The sequence below is a fragment of the Salarias fasciatus genome, chromosome 2 (genome assembly GCF_902148845.1).
Source record: "Salarias fasciatus chromosome 2, fSalaFa1.1, whole genome shotgun sequence".
NCBI classification, from domain to species: Eukaryota; Metazoa; Chordata; class Actinopteri; order Blenniiformes; family Blenniidae; genus Salarias; species Salarias fasciatus.
Window position 1 is genome coordinate 3,554,178 of NC_043746.1, and position 22,837 is coordinate 3,577,014.

Consider the following 22,837-nt stretch of genomic DNA (forward strand, 5'->3'; position numbering starts at 1 on the left):
TGATCATTATTCAGGGTATAGAGTGCTTATAGACTGTTTAATGTCGCTCTGAAAATTAGATCAATATCAAGCTCAGAACTTTAGTTTTAGTGGAGTTAAGTTTTGCTATCTGTGAGAAATATCAGCACGTATGCAGATGATGTTAATGTATTTCTATAAGTCTTATAGAAATGCTCTTACATTTGGTTACACTTACATTTCATCAGGATTAATCAAACTTTTTTGGATGTCAAATCCAACTGTTTTCAAAATGTGCACAGCCTGAAGAGCGTGTTATCACATATTATTAGTCTTATGTGATGATATAAGTTGTTACATCACAATAAATATTCAGTATATTACGTAGGCATAACACTGCCCCGTGGAAATCAGGTCGAGATGTTTTTTCCTTTTCCATCTTTGTGTCGTGGGGGTTTGGAGCCAGTCGGCAGGTTGAATCTTGAGCTCATCCAAGCAAAATATACATGAAGAAGACCTCTGTCACATCCACCTGATCCGATGTCTGCTTTGAACAGCAATGAAACAGAGAAACGCTTTCAATAAAACGCGTTAGCGTCCAATCGTCATTTTTCTCCTGACGTGGAGGTTCGGGGCATTTCACTTACACGTTAACAAATATGTTTCTGACATGTTGGTTGTACAATCTTCTGCGTTTTTAATCATTAAAATGACTATAACTTGGAACGACAACCATTTGTATATTTCCATGAAACAAGACAGGTTTACAAATCCACATCTCAATCAAAACTATTCAGTAAAAAGACAAAAACAGTTGATTTTAAATGATAATTGAGCTGTTTTCTGTTTTTAAATTCAGCTTAAATCTCACAGAACTGAATAGCTAGTGAGTAAAGTATTATAAAAACCTCTAAAACTTTATACTAGTTGTAAATAACAGATGAAGTATGGATCCATTATGTCTAAATGTAAAAATACAAACTTATTTAAAATGAGTGGGAGGAAGTACGCTGAACTTTCAGAATAAAATAGTAAAAAAAAAAAAAAAGAAGTACTGAAGCATTGACATCATTGCGCTTGTATTTTTCCAGAGTGTGTTTTCTTGGTGTTTCTTGGTGTTTTTGAGTTTGACATCAGCTTCATGCTGGAGGAGTTTGATCTGCTGGAGCTGCGGACTCGTGGTCAGACGGGGTCTGTCCTCCACAAGGCGTGAAGGTAGTCCCAGAGCGGACTGTGGTCGGTCCTGATCTGCGGGATCCGGCCTCCGCCGGACAGCCATGGCGGAGCTGCAGCCTCGGATGCTGCGATGAGCTCCAGCCTCACGTTAAATGACTGTAGCTGCTCCTTCCTGCTCGGATCCACACAGCCTTCTCTTTTTTCCCTCCTACCACCACTGAATTCCATCCAAGAGTCAAGTTTAATTTTACCTCCAGGCAGCGGCAGCAGCAGCGCGCGCGCGCGTGTGTGTGTGTGTGTGTGTGTGTGTAGGGAAAAGAGAGGTACTCACGACTTCTGTGGTGCAGTGGGTGGTTTCGCAGCAGCGGGCTTGTTAGCTGATACAGTACATCGCTCTGCAACACAACAGAGGACATCCAATCAGTGTGGCGCGCTCGGAGCCAGCCGCCGTCCGGATGTGTGCTGATTAGAGTCTGACAGGGAGCCAAACTCACATCACTTCACACTTGTAGCGCCGTCACGCCGGAAAAAAGCTAAAAATCTGACTGCTATTGACTCAGCTTGTGTTTGCTCTGCTTTGGTAACAGGAAGTGCAGCGAAAACCCCAAATTAAAAACAGACACAGAAACACCAGCAGATTACTGATGGTCCTGGTGAAGCAGACTTCCACCGGTGTGGTTTCTGTTACGCAGGTGTGTGTGTAGATCTGTCTGAGTGTTGATTCCTTCCTGTTTTCATTGTCACAACTGCAAAGTCAGGCCGATTGTTGAGAAAATCTGCAGGCGGGACACGGTTTAAACTTTAGATATCTGAAGAGCTGAAACACTCCACGCATGGTCTGATGATCAATAACAACAGAAGAAGTGAAAACAGGAGGGCGCGCTGAAGAGTGTGTGTCGGAGACGTCTCCATCAGGTTCTCTCTTAAATACATTTTGCTTTCCTAAACTGCTGATCAAAGTTTAAGTGATCAATATTAATCTTGTGCGGCTCCACGTGTTGTGACAGGAGCTTTCATCCGCCGCCGCCGCCGCCGCGCTCGCTCCTTCTTAATCAGGTTTGTTTGATTACGGGTTCAGACGAACACGGCGAGATGAAAGTGGAGCCGCTCACACCATCAGCCTCCCACGGCTGTGCGTGTGTGTGTGTGTGTGTGTGTGTGTGTGTGTGTGTGTGTGTGTGTGTGTGTGTGTGGACGCTGGGATACTTACTCTGGGTGTTGTAGCCTGAGGTCACATGCTGCGACTCCTGGAGAGAAGCAGAGGAGGAGAGAGGAAGCCAGTTGAATGAATAAACCAACAGATGTGGTTATTGATCTGACAGCAGGAACACACACACACATACACACACACATACACACACACACACTCACACACAAAACCCCTTCTAATTCATTAAGCAGCAGGTCAGATCCACCGCCTCTGTGTTTACATCGCTTCCTCTGCTGATTTCTACAGAACATCTCCTGCTGCTGCACTCCCAGGGTCATCTCCCTGAACAGAACCATGAGATGAACATCATTCCCCTCTCTTCACTTTATAAGGAGTCATCAAGCCTCGTTTCGGAACAGGAAGTGGAAATACTCCCATCTCAACTCTCAATCCTTTTTTCCCCAAAATGTTGAAATTGAGATCAATAAACACAAAGGTGTGATTCATGGACAGAGAGGAGAAATGAACCAGGACCGCCTGCTTTCTGGATACTTCACTGCTCTTATGATTCAAAGATGCATTCAAGAGCAACCAGGAAGTGGGAAAACTCCCAATTTGAAGTAGGAAAAGTATATTTGAGCCCAGTTAAAGAGGAACATGACTCAGGTCCATTGACGTGTTGCCTTCACGGCTGTATTAATGTTCGTCTTGCAGGTTTTTTTGGGCGAACCTGTTTTCTGTCACGTGAACAAACCAAGTGGGAACTGGGAATTTCCCAGCTGCTCCCGCCGTCGTTTCCCAGCCAGACAAAAGCACTGATGCTGATATGAAGATGACATTTACGCTGATGGAAACATTTCCCAGTCGAACGCCTTTACCTGTGCTGTGGAGCATTAAATTACTTTAACCAATAATAAGCTCATTTACATTACAGTAATTACATCTTGGCGTTATATACCAAGTCTTACCGCGGCGTTTACTGCGCAAATATTACCATCCACGGCGCCGGGCCGGACGCTCGGCACCGGGGTGAATTAAACATGCAACGCTTCACATTGTGATTTAATTAGCTGTCACTTGTGCCGTTGTGCAGAATGAGGCGGCGGTAATCTGAATATATCGCGGCGATCGCCGCCACCGCCCGTTTCTGAGTGGGACCTAATGAGCGGGCGAGGATTCCCACTGACAGGCCGCTCTGGGTTTTATCGCCCGCCATCAAATCAGTGTCGGAGTTTAAGTAGAGCTTTTTCAGCTGTGTCACATCTTTTCCCACCCTCACTAATTCATACACAGATCAGGAGGGAGAGGACGGGCGGGGCCGGCGCCGGAGCTGCCGGCGCTCTGGGGCAGCGGCGCCGGCGTCAGCTGACGGCAGCGACGGACACACACGGCGGGCTCACCTTGCTCGGGATGGGGAACTTGGTCTGTTCGGCTTTTCCAGGGGTGTGTATGGCAGTGAGCGGAGGAGGCCAGGAATGGGTCATCTCCTGAACACACACACACACACACACACACACACACACACACACACACACACACACACACACACACACACACACACACACACACACACAGATTAGTGACAGGCAGCGTGAGGTGAGGCGGAGTGGTGAATCAGACTGGAGCCGGCTGCTTATGCAACATGTTTGGTGCAGAGGAGTGAGGCTGGCGGGGAGCTGCAGGCCCGACAGGGATCACAGAGCCAACGGCAAATTATTGAATTACCAAAATAAAAGCTGACTCCATTCTCACTGAACGGCACAGCGGAAGAAACCTCTTTCAATTATTCTAATCACACAGTCTCCCCGGCTGAATACAATGTGCAAGATAAGGGGCTGTGTGAGTGTGTGTGTGTGTGTGTGTGTGTGTGTGTGTGTGTGTACTTGTTTTTCTATCCTTGTGGGGGCCAAATGTCCCCACAAGGATAGGAAAACCTGGAACGATGTGCCTTGTGGGGACATTTTTCCGGTCCCAATGAGGAGAAACAGTGTTTTCTTGACCATGTTGTTGTTACTGAAAAAAGTAAAAGTGCAAAAACATTTCTTCAGGGTTCGGCTGTGTGGTGGTCTGGGTTAGGGTTAGGGTAAGGGTCAGGGTTAGGGGCTAGACATGAATGGGAGTCAATGGACGGTCCCCACAAGGATAGAAATACGAACCTGTGTGTGTGTGTGTGTGTGTGTGTGTGTGTGTGTGTGGTTGTAGTAGATCTGCTTATCAAGCAAAGCGTTAGTATGAAAAATTACAAAGTGGTTTTACACGTTTTCCACATGAGCAAAATGTAGTTTTCTAACACACACACACACACACACACACACACACACACACACACACACACACACACACACACACACACACCAGGTGGAAGTTGAATTCATTGTAAATAACACTTCTATGTTTCATAACTTATTCATTAGATTTGCTACAAAAACCCAACAGACAAGCATCAATATTAATCAGAACAGTCATGTATTACATCAAGTCTTTGACACTGTTTCTCACACACACACACACACACACACACACACACACACACACACACACACACACACACACAAGCGGCAGGTCACTGGGTCAAAGGCCTTGAATGTCCCATCATGCCACTCTTTGCTCTCTCTGGAGCAGATGACTCACATTCATCAGATGACGCATGTTTTGGTTTGAGCGAGGTGAGTGTGTGTGTGTGTGTGTGTGTGTGTGTGTGTGTGTGTGTGTGTGTGTGTGTGTGTGTGTGTGTGTGTGCGCGTGCGCTCATGCTCGTGTCTTTCCTCTGAAATCGTAATGCACTCTTCCTGACGACATACGGCACGTTGCTAGGCAACTGCTCTCTGACATCATTATGTCCTCCGAGAAGAAGTCCTGCGCTCCGACAGACGGGAATCCTGATTACTGTGTGTGTGTGTGTGTGTGTGTGTGTGTGTGTGTGTGTGTGTGTGTGTGTGTGTGTGTGTGTACCCATTACACTTCAACACACAGCTCACCAGCTGCACATCTATCTGTGAAGCCAGTTGTATAAGATGAACATAGAACCTGTGTGTGTGTGTGTGTGTGTGTGTGTGTGTGTGTGTGTGTGTGTGTGTGTGTATTTTTACACATATCTGCATCATCCAACACACTGACATAAAATCAGCTCAAAAGTGTAACAGAAGTATCTCCCATGTTTCCAGGCTAGCCTCTGTGTCAGGTCTTGCAGTACCAGTTGGTTCCACCAGGTGGAGTATGAGTGAAACGACTGAGGCTTCACACAGAATCTCCTGACACCATCCTGTCTCATGTTAAAACCATTATTTTGTATTATTTGAAAGAAAAAACAAGCATTAGCAGCAGTGTAAAAGTCTACTTGGCAGAAAAATAGAAACTCGGACTGATTATTGATCACGGAACAGCCTGGCTTTATTTGGATTTGTCACAAAATGTGCACAGAGCGAGTGTGTTTTTCCACCCGAACTTGGCGTTTCCTGTGTGTTTTGGTTTCTGTTACGAATGCACGACGCTGGTTTGGATGTTTGAAGGAAGCCTTGAGGAGGATCCAGAACGAGGAGCACAAAGCGCCGTTCCAGCTGCTTCCGGCTCGTTTTCCGATTCCCCAGACGTCTTAAACTGTCGCAGCGTTTCGCTTGTGAGAAATATTCAGGATAAAAGTCAACGATGATCTGGAGTTAAATGAGGGCAGCGCCGGTCAGAGGACCAGAAGAGGAGGGTTGGCCTTTTTCTAACAAACAATATTGGTCTGGTTTAAAGATTTCTCTACATATGACTGCATTATTATTACTGACTGTTGTCTTTTATTTTGTTGTGGATTCAGCCATTTTAGTCATTTCTGCTGATTTTTTTTTTATCTTTTTCTCTTAACTTGTCATTTTAAATGTTTTTCAATTTTCAAACATTTTAGAAAAGTCTTTTTTAATCCCTATTCATGTGTTATTTGTTTGAGCCATTTCAGCTACTTCACTTATTTTTATTTCTTTAGAAAAATTTGCAGTGATTTTTCTTTTTTTAGGTGAATTTAAAAAAACAATCAGAATTTGAACTGATTTAACCTAAAAAAAAAAAAAACACTAAGCCATTTTTAGCCACTTCAGATATTTTGCTTCTTTGAGAACACTCAGCTGTATTTTGTAATTGTCATTGTACAGGTTATTTTTTAAAATCTATTTTAGCTGTTTAGAAAGTGAAGTCATATTTTCTTTCTTTATATCTGTAAAACCTCCGTCAGTGGTTTTATTTATTTTTGTCATTTTAGCCACTTCACCTTGAGAAGATCCTATTTAGAACTGTTTTTTTTGCTACTCTTTATGTCTTGTTTTTATGAATTATTTTACTGCTTTCAGCATTCTCTTTCAGAAAGTCTATACATGTATATTTCTGAACCTGTCTCTTTTTTCTGTTCTAGTGTTTTTATCCATTTTACCACTTTGACATATTTTACTGTTAGAATTTTTTTTTCTTTTTAGTAACTTCTTGCCACTGAAGTCATTCTACCTGTTTCGCTCCTTTTCATCCAGGAGATAAAAGCCTTTTTGAACATTTTCTTTTAAAAAGAGCCACATGTGAGATCCTTGTTCCAGGCCATGACATCCTCATGAATCAGCAGAGAAAACTTACCGACTGAAGCCAGCCTTGAGGAGTCTGTGCATAATATCTGACACAAAACATCCCAAACGAAAAGGTTTTATCCAGGAGAGACTGGGAGTCGTAGAGGAGCGAAGGCCCGGTTCACCCTCTGATCTCCCCACTTGACACAGCTGAGAACCACGGCCGGGATTGAACGGAGCAGCGATACTGTTGAACCCGGTTCTTTTCATGACGCTGGCGGCAGACCATCCGTCACAGCCTGCTGGCCACGGCATCGATCTGCGAGGGAGACGGCGAGACTCCACAAAGGAGACGAGAGAGTCCTCACCAGCTCCCCGTCGCCACAAGCAGGCCGAGAACCACGGAGGACACCGGGCAAACGTTCCACTCTGTGTGTGTGTGTGTGTGTGTGTGTGTGTGTGTGTGTGTGTGTGTGTGTGTGTGTGTGTGTGTGTGTGTGTGTGTGTGTGCTGAAGCCACATACCCGCAGAATCTCTTCCACACAGCTGGAGTCGTTGGGGAGGCTGACCTGGAGGGAGGAGAAGAGAGGGAGGTGATTTCCAAACTACCATTCATACAACAGAGGTGAGAAAAGCAGAATAAACACTAAAACACGCTCTCGCAGTGTGTGTGTGTGTGTGTGTGTGTGTGTGTGTCCACCATGACACCTGTGGCTCATTCGAACCTTCAGACTTTACATTTGTTCGAACAACAGACACTTCATCTCTGAAAGAAGAAGAAGGTGTGGGTGATTTTCTCCACGGTAAAGGAGAATGTTTGTAATTATAATTATCTGGTAAGTGTGTAATTATTATGCTATGAGTCCAGTTTACTAGAATCTTCACTATTCAAACCTTTATCAGTTGAATTTTCCGCCGCTACAGTATGCAGATGACACCACGTTCTCAGTCTCTCTCTGAAGCAGGAGAACCTTCTCCTTCAGCTTCCTCAGACTCACCAGGGATCAAACTGAGTGGAGACACTGAGGGTGTGTTTGACTCTCTTGTGCTGCATCTGGATGTTTTCAGCGGCGCTGCCTGTGTCTAAACGCCACCCTCCCACGCCGGGCGCTGGAGCGTTACACTGTAATGACATGTTGGTGGCTTTGTCTCCCAGAGGCTCCTACGCTGCTGCTTCTCCTACGTATCATCAGAGGAACTCGGTTCAACTGGTATTGTGTGCAGAGGTGAGATAGTTCAACGAAAAGTTACTAAGTTACTGAAAATATTCTTCAATTTTCACGTTAACAGATTGATCAAGCGTCTGTTAGCATCAGAGAGAGAGAGAGAGAGAGAGAGAGAGAGAGAGAGGGAGAGAGAGAGAGGGAGAGAGAGAGAGGCGGCTTCAGCTGAGACATATATAACTGCAGTGATTAACCAGTCCACTGGCTGCACACCGCTAATCTGTGTTAACATGTGGCCCTGTCAATAAAGTGAACAGGAGTAATCTGTGAGAGCGCCCATCAGCTCAGACAACCACGGCAATTAGCGTCGGTCGCACCAGGCCAACACACACACACACACACACACACACACACACACACACACACATACACACATGCAAACACACACGCAAACACAAGCAAATTAAGTTTCTGTAGCTCCAGATCTGTGTGTTGGCGTCGTTCGGCCAGCAGCCGATCTGCCATTTATCCCTAACAAAGAGTCTCGGCTGCTGCTGGAAACACACGACTCTGTTTGCAGAGAAGAGCAGAAAAAATAAATTATAGCCTCCAAAATGTAATCGACACCAAAATAAAGAAACTCTGGGCTCAGATCGGGCTGAGCTCGTTAAAAAACACACACACACACGAACACACACACACACACACACACACACATTCCGTCCCACATATCACCATAACGTCTGTTAACACCAACGATCCAGTGACCGCAACGAGGGCGGTGACCACACACTGGGCTTCAAGACAGCGCAATAAAACTACTAAAACCGCCACTGAGTGTGTGTGTGTGTGTGTGTGTGTGTTTGACACAACTTCCATCTGTACGTTATCCACACACGCGCCGGGTTTCCACGGCAGCATGTTAATTAGCCGGTGAGTCAACAGGAAAGCGGAGTGGGAGGATGAAGACGCGCTCCTCCCAGCAGAAGACCCCAGGCTACTTCCCACCAAAACAGATCTGGCAGGCTGTGGCTCCGGGCGGTGAAAACTCCAACCCGGCGCGCCGCGATAATGAACCCACACCTGGGCGCTTTAATTAATGGAAGAATGATCATTATCAAGCCGAAGCCACGAGGTTTCCACGCCGAGACGCCTCCCGTCAAGCAGGGATCCGAAGGAGGCGTCAGTCACGGAGGAGCGGCGGTGGAAGCGCGGCGGGCGCGATCTGAAGATTCCAGGACTCAGAATTAGAAGCTGGCAGTGTTTTGACACATGTCACCCTGGATGTCACCGCCGAAGCTCTATTTTTGCCCCTCTAGGGGCGACGTGGCAGGCAGTAAACACAATCACCTCAAATCACCCGGTCTGATGGGAAACCTGCGCAGCAGCACAACTCCAGGACAGGAGGAGTCGGTGCCTCCATGGTAGATGTGCTGCAGTTCCAGGAGTCTCCTGGGTCTCATCAAAGAACATGCAAACTCTAAAAGCCTGGCCCGGACTCAAACCGCTTCCTGCGAGGTGGGAGAGCTCACCACTGCCCCACAGTGACTCGCTGCAGGATCACAGTTCCCCTCAGAGGTTATCAATATGATCAGTATGATCTGCGACAGACGGAAAGTCCAAATAACAGTGCTCTTTCTCTCGACCCGGATTTAACCCGGGAGCTGCAGTGATTGATTTCTGTGTTTTTGCCTCGAGGGATTTATATTCAATAACCAGACAACTGTTGTGAATCCATCCTGAATTATGGCACATTTAGGTAATATTTAAAAGTGTGTGTAAAATAGTGTATGGAAACACAATTTCTCCTAATTCAGTCAGACTTTCTGTGATTTGAAAACAGGATGACGATACGATGACAGGATATCTATTGATCTGCTGCTTGGCATCATTATGTCCTCCGAGAAACATGTAATCAATTACTGTAGAATCACTGGAATCACACACAAACACACACACACACACACACACACACACACACACACACACACACACACACACACACACACGGTGTTGTTTTACAACAGTAGCGAAAGAAAGCATAATAATCAGTATAATTATCCTAATCAGGAATAAAACGCTGGGATTTCCTCGACTTCAACACAGGAACATGTGACAGTTTCCCTAAATGCTGCTGAGAGGAAATGAAAAGAGTCACGGTTCCATTCATCCTCTGTTCACACAGCGACGTTGCGTTTCATCCCTCTGCTCTATATACATGTTCTGCAAATGGTTTCATTTGGTGAAAAAAAGCGTTTAACATGTGGAAGACCTTGTTTTTCCTTTCATTGTAATAAAAGTGATTTGTGAATAAAGGAAAATGACGACTGATTGAATCACACACTCTGCAGGGAAACACTGCTCTTATTGTCCATCGACTCGTGCATGAGCAGAACTGCTACAGTGCACGTACGTGCACAGAGGCAGCAGTCCAGTGACCCGTTTCCATGGAGATGGAACCAGAGCGTTTTCAAAAAGTTCCACCATGGAAGCCATTTTTAAAGAGCTTCATATGTAAACGTTGTGTAAGCTGGACCAAAAAGCACCAGACAGTTCTGCCTCGTGTGAATTTTATCCTGTAATATCAAAAAACAGCAGAAGCTAAAAACAGCAGGAGCTCCTCCACCTCCACTTCATCGCCATGCAGGTTTCAAGCTCCGCCGCTGAATAAATCAATCTCTCTGAAACACTCCGGGAGCAGCACAAAACAGGAGGAGATCAATTAAGCAGCAACCGCTCCATCCCGAATGAACGAAACACCAAGTTTCATTCGCGGCCTCTCTGGAGAGCCTCTCAGTCGGACTCACATTTCTGACTGAGACAGAAAGACGAGGCGAGGCTGACCGGCCGCTTGACCAGCCGTCCACCACAGCCCGACGGTCCTCAGCTCGCTGAATGGAAAACACCTTTAATGGACTTTAATGGACAGGTGACGCATTTCTCTATGTGTGTGTGAGTGTGAGCGTGTGTGTGTGTGCTTCCCTAATTGATCTCGCTGCGAGAATCACAGTTAATGTCAAGGACTAAGAGAGGGAGAGAACATAAAAGGGGGGTGAGAGATGAGCGAGCGCCGCAGAGCAGCTCCGCAGGAGGAGAAAGGACCAAATTCAGAGGGAAAATAGATACCGAAGAAAAACGAGAGAGAGAGAGAGATTCAGGGGGAAAATATAGCCCAGGCAATTACTGAGGCAGAAATCCTTTCTCTCTGAAATAGCTGCTCAGATAGACACACACACACACACACACACACACCGATTTTCACACACACATCCAGCGCGCTAACCCAAAGGCAGACAGTCAGTCACAGAGATACATGAGAACACACAAACACACACATTCATATCCACACGGCCACATCCAGACACACGCCGCTGCTTCCACACTGATTACTTCGACTCTTATTTCATATTTACGGCCACAAATGTGAAATTCCCGTTCGCGAAGAGCTCGGTGTGAATCAATCAACAATCCCACAGTCTTCAAACACGCCTCCTGTCAGCGGCAATCAGCAGAATCTCCCTCATCGGGGTATAATTGCTGTTGTCATACCTGTACTGACTCTTGGAAGACGCTTTCACAATCAGATAAATCAAATACCGAGACACGGAGACAGAAACACTCTTCGGTAACACCTCCTCCTTAACCGGTCAGGGAGTTTATCAAGCCGGTGTTTTTCCACACAGCCTCTAGCGAAGCATCTCACTCCTCCAGCTTCACCTTCCTTCTCCTTTGTTCATGTCATACCTACAAAATCCACTAGAGGGCAGTGTTTGCTGCAATAACACAGTAAATGACTTCTGAGGGTTCGTATCGCGGATAAAATTAAACCTGTACTTTACATTTCATAGGTTTTACAACCACTTCAGAGTGAACAGGAATAACCTCACTGCATCACAGCAGCAATAAAGAAGAGACACTTTCTAGAACCAGACCCGTGACATGCAATTTCCTTTATTTTTGTTGGTGTGTGTGTGTGTGTGTGTGTGTGTGTGTGTGTGTGTGTGTGTGTGTGTGTGTGTTTCTGTCACTGTAACATCAGTTATCAAAGAATTTGTCCACAAATGCCAAGAAAAAAGGATACAATTCACTAAGTCATGTCACTGAGTGTCAATAAAAGCAGGAAAAGCAGAGTTTCCCGTCAGAAGGCTTCAGCACGCCGCCGATCGGCAGCAGGTTATAAATAAAGCTTTGGTTTTGACTCTGGGCTCTGATGTGCTGAATGAGTGCTTATTACATTAATTTGTCACATTAGTGCAGGCCCCGTTCACACAGCACAAAGCAGTCACCTATAAAATTACATAACAAACACGTTTAATGTGATTCCACTCAAATGATTTCCTTTTATATTCCTGCGTCTTTTCATGTTGCAAATCCACCGGAGTGTCTTGTTCCCTTTGTAGTGGAATTAAAAATCATTAGGAGGTAATTACAGTAATGTGTTTAAGACTGGAGCAACAGGCTTCCCTCGCTCAGCGTGTGTGTGTGTGTGTGTGTGTGTGTGTGTGTGTGTGTGTGTGTGTGTGTGTGTGTGTGTGTGTGGGAGATGAGTCAGGGAGTGCATGTGGGATGACAAACTATGAATTAACAAAAACACCCCAAAAAACAAGGGGCGACGGCGGTGGATCGGAGTTTCCAGTGACAGGAGGACAGGACGGTGGAGCTGGGGGATGAAAAACGAGGAGGACGAGGGACGACGAGCGGAGACGGACAAAGACGAGTCCAACAGAATCAAGTCTGGAGTCTGAGGAGGGTGAACAGGCTCTGCTTCCTCCTCCAGCAGCTTCCAGCTTGAAACACCGTCCCATCCAGGAGGACTGTAGTCAAGACCACCCAACCTGGGACCAAGACCAAGACCAAGACCAAGACCAAGGCCAAGGCCAAGACCAAGACCAAGACCAAGACCAAGACCAAGGCCAAGGCCAAGGCCAAGACCAAGACCAAGACCAAGACCTAGACCTAGACCTAGACCAAGACCAAGACCAAGACCAAGACCAAGACCAAGGCCAAGGCCAAGACCTAGACCAAGACCAAGACCAAGACCAAGACTTTGAGCGGCTAAAGCCAAGTAAAGACAAAGACCAGAGCATCCCAAGACCAAGACAAGACTTTGCGGGTCTGAGACCGGTTAAAGATTAAATTCGAAATGTCCCAAAGACCAAGACACGATCAAACACTGATGAGCCAAGATCAAGAAACAAACAAGACTAAGGCATCCCAAGACCAAAACAAGACCGAGACTTTAAGGAGATGAGATTGAGTCAAGACCAAGACCACAACTCAAAGACTAAGACCAGACAAGCCCTTGAACTGCCAAGACCAAGTCAAAACCAAAACCAGAACATTCCAAAGACTAAGACAAGACCAACACCAAGTAAAGACCAAGACCAGAGCATTCAAAGGACCAAGACCACATCAAGCCCTAAAGGGTCTGAGACTGGATCAAGACCAACATCCTGAAAGTGTGGACGGGTGTTGAGTCCTCCAGCACTGAGGAGGAGGACGCCTCACTGTGGTGGTTAAACTCACAGCATCCAGCTTCTCCACCCTCTGAACCATCAGGACCAGTGAAGGCTGTGGATCAGGGACCGCCGCCGCCGCCCCCCCAGACGGAGGTCCAACAGGGGTTTGGAAGAACTTCAAGGACATTTTTATTTTTTCTATTCTGTTTCATCTGCTCCCTTTATCATCCATATTTCAGCTGTTTACAGAGCCGCGGCGGCGGCATCGCCGGGATGAGCGGCGTGCTGCAGATCGCTGGCCTCGGTCTGGCCCCTCCCCGGAGCCTCGCCAGCTGCATGTTTATGGATGAGACGCTAATAATCTAAAGATGGCGGCGCCGGATAAGGCTGGGCGCTCACCCCGCGTGCCCTCAGTCGCACGCCGCCACTGCGGCGGCAGGGCTCACGGTGTGTTCTGTGGCGTCTCTGAGGGGGAACATCCAGAAGGAGGGGATTTTCACTGAAGCAGCAGGTTTTACACAAACTGTCACCATTTCCATCCAGTGGCAGCCGACGTTGGAACGACTGAAGACGAAACCGCTTCAGGACGAAAAAACAGATTCTGAACAATCCAAGACTTTTCAAGCCAGTTTTCTCTGAGACAGCGACGAACGGGTCGACATGTGGTTCCACAGAGGAACGCGTGCGCTCAAGTCTGAGCTGTTGAGACGGAGAATATTTTAAATCCTTGTTTTTGTCTCACTTCTCACCAGACCAGAATGTCTGAAGGACACATTTCAGGGCCGGTCAGTGGTTCTCAACCTGAGGCTCCCATGGTGGATTCATTTAGGCCGTTTTGAAGGTAAATATGTAACAATCAGCTGATCATGAATAAATATGACGACCATCACGTCCACTCGACCTGCTTTGAAGAGAAAACTGCAGAAAATCCTTTGATTTCCCAAAAAATGCAGCCCTATTCAGGTATTATTACAGATTTAATTATTATCTTCAAAATGTTGTTTTTTTTTAAACTACTTCAATCATGTCATAACTCATTACACTATTGGAAAAATGTTGTGATAATGGATCAAACAGCTTATTGCTCTGTTGGTAATTTATTACATTGAAAAAGGACAACAGGGTTGCATTATTAGTCGTTCCACAGAGGAAACAAGAGTTTGTCTTCACAGAAACATTTTAAGAAATTGTATTCCCACAAAAAGGTTAAGATTAAGGGAATTTAACTTGAAAAACTTAAACTTCAACCCACAATTGTGAAGCGTTTATTGGTGAAAGTAGAGTTTAAATACAGACCAGAAGTTCAATTGATATTTTAATGTGTGACTTAATTTAATGTTTCTGACTTTATGAGATAAAAACGTTTTTGAAAATGCTTCTTCTTCACGTTGATGGATGAAAATCTAATTTTTCTCTTCTCTCCCATTTATCTATTCTATACTTGGAGAAAAATGAAGATAAAGACAACTAATATAACCTGTATGGAATCACCAGCAAATTAAAAAAATTTCTGAACAACCAGAGTAAAAACTCATCCGGTACGAAGACCTGTTAGTATTTGCAATGATTTGCGATGAAGTTAAAAGACGGATGTCCTGGGATCTTCCTCTGCTCTCGTGACCTGTGTTGGTAACAGCAGTGAATAAATCCTCTTCTCTGCAGAAACTAATGCGCCGATGCAGGGAAAACCTTTTTTCCTCCCTAATTAGTCTCTGGAGTGTGAAAGAGGACCTCCATGAGGTTTGAAGTCAATGCTGTGACTTCAGAACACCCAGTATCAACCTGCAAGCGTCTCACGTCCTGCAGGATGCCCCGACTGATCACGCCTGCCTGATAAATATTAACACACACTCATTCTTCACACAGTCCAGGTTTTATTTCTGGCTTTTTCACATGAATTGTTGAGTTGTATTTCTGTATATTAAGATTTCTAGAAGGATTATGGGATGGAGGTCGGTCCTTTAAGCAATAAGACGCCATTTGGTTCGATTTTCTTGATATTTTCAGTGTAAATTGTTCAGTTGTGGCTCAAAGTGTGATGAGATTAAAAAAACAGAAGGATTCAGACCATTTAGTCCTGAAAATTAAAAAAAGAAACTGAAGACTTGCACTGCATTAATTTGCAGGTTTCCGTCTCTCAGGCTGGCTGTTCTCCGATCAGCTGAGGCTGCGATAGCGTCCCCGAGCCGGCGGTAAACTCCTGCACGCTCTCCTCAGCGAGCGGCGCTTTGCCTCTTCCTCTCCACCCGTCTCTCATCTCTCTTCATTTGTTTTTCTTTTCACCCCCCCCTCCCCCCTTCTCTCTCTCCTCCGTCTTCCCCTCTGCATCTCCTTCTCCCAACACCAGGCTGTGGAGAGGCTGATAAGGACTTGATTTACCATCCAATTAAATGTCGTCATTGAAACATTGCTTCAAATAAAACCCCGTCGCTCTCGCCCCGCGCTAATTGGCCTTCCTCTAGCATGTGTGTGCTTAGTCTTTTTTTTTTTTTTTTTTTTTTTTTTGCTTTACTTCAGGCCAGCAGACCGTCATTAGTCCTCTCTGAGGAAAAAGGGTCACTTTAAAGGCCCCATGTTCTGTAAAATTCACTTCATGATGCTTTACTAACAGTAAAATGAGTGACTGTATTCTGCATATGAGGAACCAGAAGTGAAGAAAGTTTAAAATCTGCCTCAGTTTTTATTTCAAAACAGGTGATTCACAGATTTTGTCTTCCAGACATCATGTGGGGAAACAACCGCTGCTTCTGGACGTGGAGCTCTGCTTTACTGATGTTCTAGATAAATTCAGCAGAACATGAAAAACCTGCACCTTCAGACTGGCTGAAGTTCAGGACCGAGGCTGGGTTTGAGGGAACGCATGTTGTTGGATCTCTGACACACATGAAAACCCACATAATATTACCTTAAAGCTTGAGTAAAATCAGCAGATCCTTTAATCTTTTAAAGACAGGAAAAGAACAGAAACTTATTTAAATGAATGACTCTGAGTCTTTTTCCTTACGTTGACTGACCTCTGCTCAGATTTCAGGAGTAAATACTACAGTCTGAAGTTTACTGCAAAGACCTGTACGGTCCTTGGTTGATTGAACTGAAGACTATGATGAACGTATCGGTGCTGCCGGGCCTCCATGTGGAAACCAGCAGGGCTGCGAGATGTTGTTGAGCGACAGCATGAGTTGTATTAATGTAAAGACATACGCAGATGATGTGAATTGCTCTTTAAATAACAGTGCTCTTTCTCTTGCCCCTAATTCACAGACTTTAGCCTCATTTTGTTTTTCAAACACATGCTTTTTATCCAGTGTCTGAAATCTTTGATCATTTGATCGTACAATTTTCATGAATTAATTGTGATTAATCACACTTAGCCTTTTTTGAATTTGCAGAGCATGCAAACAATTAACTGCAGTCAAGTCTTTATTGTGCATGAAAATATCAAAAATATATGAAAATATACTGCGCAGCTGCAGAAATGAGGACTTCCTCTGTGGAATGGTTGAATCAAACATAAGGGTTAAATTACATGATTCTGTGTTTAGATGTATGTTTCAGGAATTCATGAAATTCAGCTGGCATTACCCAGTTGGTGGGAGGAAGATGCTCTACTCGCTATAATCCACGATTACTGATGTACTGTATCAGGTAATCTGATTACTTGTGGATGAATAGATGAACAGCTGAATTTCTCAAACACTGTAAAATAAATCTGTGACTCAATCAAAACAACATGTCTACTGTTGAAATCTTGAGTTCTTGTATCAGATTCTGTTAATTCAAGTGATCTTGCATTGAAAAACAATTAAATAATGGAGGCTAAAAGGGAAAACTCCTTGACATTCACACACATAGCATGCAAAAATCCACATTTCCCCCTTTTCCCCCTTCCACACCCAGACTAAAAGGATTTTTTTTTAAATACAGAGTTTTAATAAATCCACGGGAGAGTGCTCTCAAAACTCATTTATCAAACATTTAACACTGACTTAGCCATTAAAGGAGGCGAGTGAGGAGGATAGATTGGAGGAGAGGAGCTGTGATCAATGCCACTGGACCATATAATTGCACCAGGAGAGGGTTAGCTGAAAACATTAGCCTTGTTTTCTGATGGATCGCGTCCTGCAACCGGCCGGCCCAGCCAAACGCTCCTCTATGGATTGGTACGAGCCGGGCTCGTCCGTCCGAAGGAGCTAAAATTAGCCCTGGACGTAGTTAAAATGCTGCAGGAAGGAATAACAGATGGTTGTTCTTGTCACAGCGGCGCTCAGATCGTTCTTTGTTCTTTAGTTCCTCAGCAGCAGAGATGAAAATCTCCCCCATGAAGCACATCTTCCCGGCGAAACACTGCCGCCCTGAACGTCTGGAGGGTTCACGCTCCCAGAGGCCGCCTGCCGCCACGCCAGGCCTGTCAGCTCGCTGTGCGTCACTGGTAATTTGCTGAATTCAATTTACAGAGCACATTTAAAGGCCCCGAACTCCCACACAGGTGTTTATTTTTTTTAATTATTCCCACTGATTGGACCTCTGCTGGTTGAAGATGAATCATTACCAACAATTAACTGTGTGGGAGCAATATGTCGCACAACCTCATAACACAAATGATTAGGGGATAATTCATAATGCGGAAGATGACAGGGACGTCAATCAGCTGCAAATAAACCAAAAGAAATCTGTCAGCGGCGCTGCGCCTCGGATCAGACCTCCAGAAGAGCTCGACATGGGGAGGAATTCTGGGCGTTCAATAAATGTCGAAAATGTAAAAAAGTAGGGATAATGCAGGTCAAACTGTGATAACCCAGCCTACACACGGACAATCGTGATCATTTATTTTGAAGCTTTTATTGTGAAGAGTTCTGAAGTCTTTAATGACTGGGGGAGGCTGTTTGTGGCGAGCCAGCCAGTGTCTCAGGAAAATCACTATTAGCATATCTGATGGGCCTGAATGATCCCAATGAATGAACTCTTTACGTGCCTGCTATCAGCATGGCAACATGTGAATCTCCTTTTTTAATCTTCTAAACTTCAGGAAAAATTTGCCTGTCATTAAGATTAGTGAAAATTTACTGTATTTGCTCAATTTAAATAAAGCATCGTCTGTTCTCTGTTATTATAACTGACTGAGGCAAATGCATGAAACAAATACGCACTGCATATGAAAATATGTTTATACTTGTGTTGATGTAAGGAAACATCAACATCATCAGGAACATCTTCAAATCTGTAACTCACATAAAAACACAAATACTGGGTTTAATATCACATGACTGGCGTGAAGTCAAAGCAGTTAAATGTCATGATAACCCACTAATATCTGGGGTTTGATTTAACTTGGCTCACGGTTGGTTGGTTGTATGACTGTAGTTTTGAATGTCATGTTTTAATGGAGACAGACTGAAGGTATCCACTGTAACACAGGTTGAGTGAGCTAACATCAGCTGTAACCAGTCAGCTGTTGGGATCAGAACAAGTGTGTGGATCAATCTCTGGGAGGAAGTCACTGACCTCCAGCAGCAAGATACTTTCCAAAGTTCACTCAAAACACACCACTTGTCCTTTTCACTCACATCTGCTGCACTAGAGAGCTAAAACATGAGGCTTAGTCCATGGTGTGACCTTGTGTTTCGCCCATACTGGAGGAGGAACATAAATAAACAGTGAAGTTTAAACCGGTCTGTTTTCATCTGATGGTAATGTGTTGTTAGGAAGGAAAAGTTTGACTGAATCCATAGAATTGATTGATTCATATTGATGCTGGATCCATTCAAGGTTCTGTACCGATCAATGATCCCATATAGAGCCGTAACACACTGTGTTCAATACGTTCCTGCTGATTTCTCTCACATGGAGAGAGTTTCTGGCTTCAGGCTGAAAGAGCGCATCTTCTGCTGAGGCTCTTCCATCTGGGTGGAGTGAGGGAGGGTGAGGGTCTCTCTAAACGACCCCTGTGATGGAGTGGTGGGCTGACCTTTGACTCGTCTTGTGTGAAAACACTCATCTTTCAGACCAACACCAAGTAAAACCAGAACAGGTACTGCTGATCCTGATATAATCTGAAAGTGTGAGACGAGCCTGAGCTGAACAAAATGATCGGTAAAGTCTGTTGTTTCATATTACTGCAGAAAAGACCACGACCAAGATGTGGAAGACGTGTCTCTGACTCCAAGACCGGCCTGGAGTACCCGAAGCATCACTCAGGACTGTTTATCAGGGTGTCTATTAGCAGAGTCGTGATCACAGGCTGTAAAGCTGTCAATGCAAAACCTCCGGCTACACCTGAAGTATAAAGGAGCTGAGAGCAGTAAGAGACAGGAGGCGATGTCACTAAAGGCCGGACCAGATAAATATTCAGGCTGAGAGCGGCTGGCCGGGACGACAACGACTACGTTTACATGCAGCTAAAATTCGGGTTCAGGTCAATATCTGGGTTTCTGAAACATTAGGAAAACCCCATTTACATGCTGTAACAGACAGAGAGTTCCCCGGTTTACAAGTCAGCGCATTCAATCGAGATCTCCCTTTCCAAACCATGGCGCACGTCATGCTGTTCTCAAAACAAAACAGCTCTGACCGGAGCGGCTTTGTGTTGCCAGCTTCTTTTTTGAACACGTTGGACGGGTTGATTAAATGATTATGTGTTTATGACGAGTTTTTTATCAAACAAATACGGTTTTAATGTGCATTTTCAACCGAGATGGAGGTTTGGGCTGCTTTCTACGAGTTTCAGATTTTTTTACGGGCTAGATCGACAGATCTGGCAACCTCCTCCACTGGACTGCAGAGGCAGACGCTGCTGCGGTGACTCCGTTCTGTAGACGGAACGCAGACAGAACAGTTGTTCTGTTGTACATGATTTCTCTGCAGGCCGTACAAATCGCCGACTTTCAGAAGGAAGCATGTGCGATGTGCGCACTCAGAATAACAGTTCGTATCGTGAGTTACAGAAGCCTCACACGGACAAAAGTGTGGTTGAGCTGCATATTTCCGGTGAGCTTCGCACCTACTCGTTGCTGGACTCAAAAGACCATGATTCATTGAGGATGGAGCATGCGCAGAACCAAAAACAATGTCCCTTAACTCGATATCTGTTTACACGACGGCACTTTCAAGTTTGAAAAGGAGTAACACAGTGGTCTTTATCGGGTTTTAAAAATCTCGAAAATGAGCTTTTCTGGGTTTTGGCGGGTGTTTACATGGCCACGCGCTACTGGGTTATTGCCAACATTTGAGTTTGAAAACGGTTTGAAAAGGGTTATTGGCTGCATGTAAACGTACAAACTGCTGTGATCAGCAGCGAACAAAACACCTCCTGCACGTGCACACACACACACACACACACACACACACACACACACACACAGCTGCAGAGAAATTTCCATATAGACACACACATATATACACACATTCAGCTTTATTTATAGAAAGAAAAGGGGCTTTACATAGGCACCTCTGTTTTAATTAGTGGGAAGAGGAAAACACACACACACACACACACACACACACACACACACACACACACACACACACGCCACACTGGCTCTGCTGCAGCAGCCGGGACAAGAGGATGATTGACAGGTGCATGAGTGTGCACACAGGCAAAATTCAAGCTGGGTGTATTTGATTTGTTTTGTGTGTGTGTGTGTGTGTGTGTGTGTGTGTGTGTGTGTGTGTGTGTGTGTGTGTGTGTGTGGTCCGTCTGTGTGGGGCGCTCAGCATGGTGCCGGAGCGCTAACTAAATAAGTGCCTCTTGAGACGAGGGAGGGGGCCAGTGGGAGGTACAACGGTCCTCCGCAGCACAATAGGGCATCGAACACGAGTGTGTGTGTGTGTGTGTGTGTGTGTGTGTGTGTGTGTGTGTGTGTGTGTGTGTGTGTGTGTCTGTGTTTGGGCCTGCTCTACTATAGCATGTTTGTCTCATAGATATTTCCCACAGGACAGAATAAATCTCTGCAGACAAACTAAACAGCATCATTTCAGCTAAACACCTTCCTGGAGCCCTGAAGTGATGTTTTGTTACTTTACACATTTATAATTAAAAAATAAAAATGTGGATCTGGAGTTATTGAGTTAGAGAGAAACCACAGTATTATAGATGATCTGAGGTTGAGAACAAGCATCATGGAAACAATGAAAACACTTTAATACAGAGGAAAATAACCATAAACACTAGAATATAAGTCATGTGAGTTTAAATTGTATCTCTCCAAAAATATGTTAAGAGCTAAAGAAGCTAAAACAGCTAACAGAGTGAAAGAAATAAAGCTAAGGAGCTAATCGAGCTAAACCAGATAAAGCTAAACAAGCTAACAGAGCTAAAGGACATAAAGGTAAAAGAGCTAGCATAGCTAAAGGAGATAGAGCTAAAAGAGCTAACAGAGCTAAAAGAAATAAAGCTAAACAAGCTAACTGTGCTAAAGGACATAAAGCTAATGGCGCTAAATGAAATAAAGTCACAAAAGAGGCTAAAGGAGCCAATAAAAGCGCTAGCAACACTGAAGGTGTTAGCAGAGCTAAAGGAGCTAACAGCACTAAACATAAATAAAACTGGGGCTAACAGGGTTAAAGGAGATAAAGGAGCTGAAGAGGCTAACAGACATAAAGGAGCTAATAAAAATGCTAATGAAACTAATGACATAAATGGAGCTAAATGAGCTAAAGCAGGAGAAAGAGTTACTAAAGATTAAAGTTGCAATAAGCAAGAAATTTACTATAAAAATGATTTATCCCCTGTTATTGCTAAAACAGGTCTCAGGGAGCCAGGAGCTCCGGTGACCTGCCAGGTGAGCTGTTTGTCTTCCCGCCACAGCTGCAGCGTTTCACACCACGGAGACGCCGACAGGTCACCAGACAGCGGCGGCTGGCGGCGCTCTCCCTCCTTCATCGGTGACAGGTGAGGAGCGCTCGCCACGTCCTGTCTCCGCCATCGCTCTCTTCCCCTGTCGTCTTTAATCAACTCTCCTTTCTCTCCCTTTCAAACAAACACAGTTTATTGTGTTGAATAAAGCGTGTGAACACGCCGTCCCTCTGACGGCCCTCCTCTTCCCTCTCCTCTTCCCTCTCCTCTCCTCCATCCCTCCATCCCTGCCCGGCCTCTCCATGCAGTTTAAGTCTAAATCGGAGGGATTTGAGGGTGTTAAGAGCTGAGGTGTAAAACACCGGCTGGCTCTCTGTAAGCTCCTAAGAGGAGGAAATAATCCAACACAAAGTCTTTTTCTCAACAGCAGCTCTCCTCCCTCCTAATCACCCTATTAGCTGCCTCTTCCTCCTCCTCTTCCTCCTCCTCTTCCGCTCCTCGCCAAGGTTGTTTTCCTGTTTCCTCTCGAAAGTACTGAATTCCATTTGGACGTTTGAAGTGAAAACAGAAAACTTTCGCTGCACTCTGTGAGTCTGACCACACATCAG

The 22,837-nt window shown here is 45.0% G+C and overlaps 1 protein-coding gene across 1 annotated transcript in view; it reads right to left on the minus strand.

Annotated features, from left to right (window-relative positions):
- aff2 (AF4/FMR2 family, member 2) overlaps nucleotides 1-22,837 on the minus strand; it is a 115,091-nt gene that overhangs the window by 61,132 nt on the left and 31,122 nt on the right. Inside the window, exons 7-10 of the mRNA XM_030113744.1 lie at nucleotides 7,341-7,385; nucleotides 3,685-3,771; nucleotides 2,345-2,381; nucleotides 1,466-1,529 (exon numbers count right to left, since the gene is read on the minus strand). Coding sequence (XP_029969604.1) covers nucleotides 1,466-1,529; nucleotides 2,345-2,381; nucleotides 3,685-3,771; nucleotides 7,341-7,385 — 233 coding nt within the window. The remainder of the gene's footprint in view (nucleotides 1-1,465; nucleotides 1,530-2,344; nucleotides 2,382-3,684; nucleotides 3,772-7,340; nucleotides 7,386-22,837) is intronic.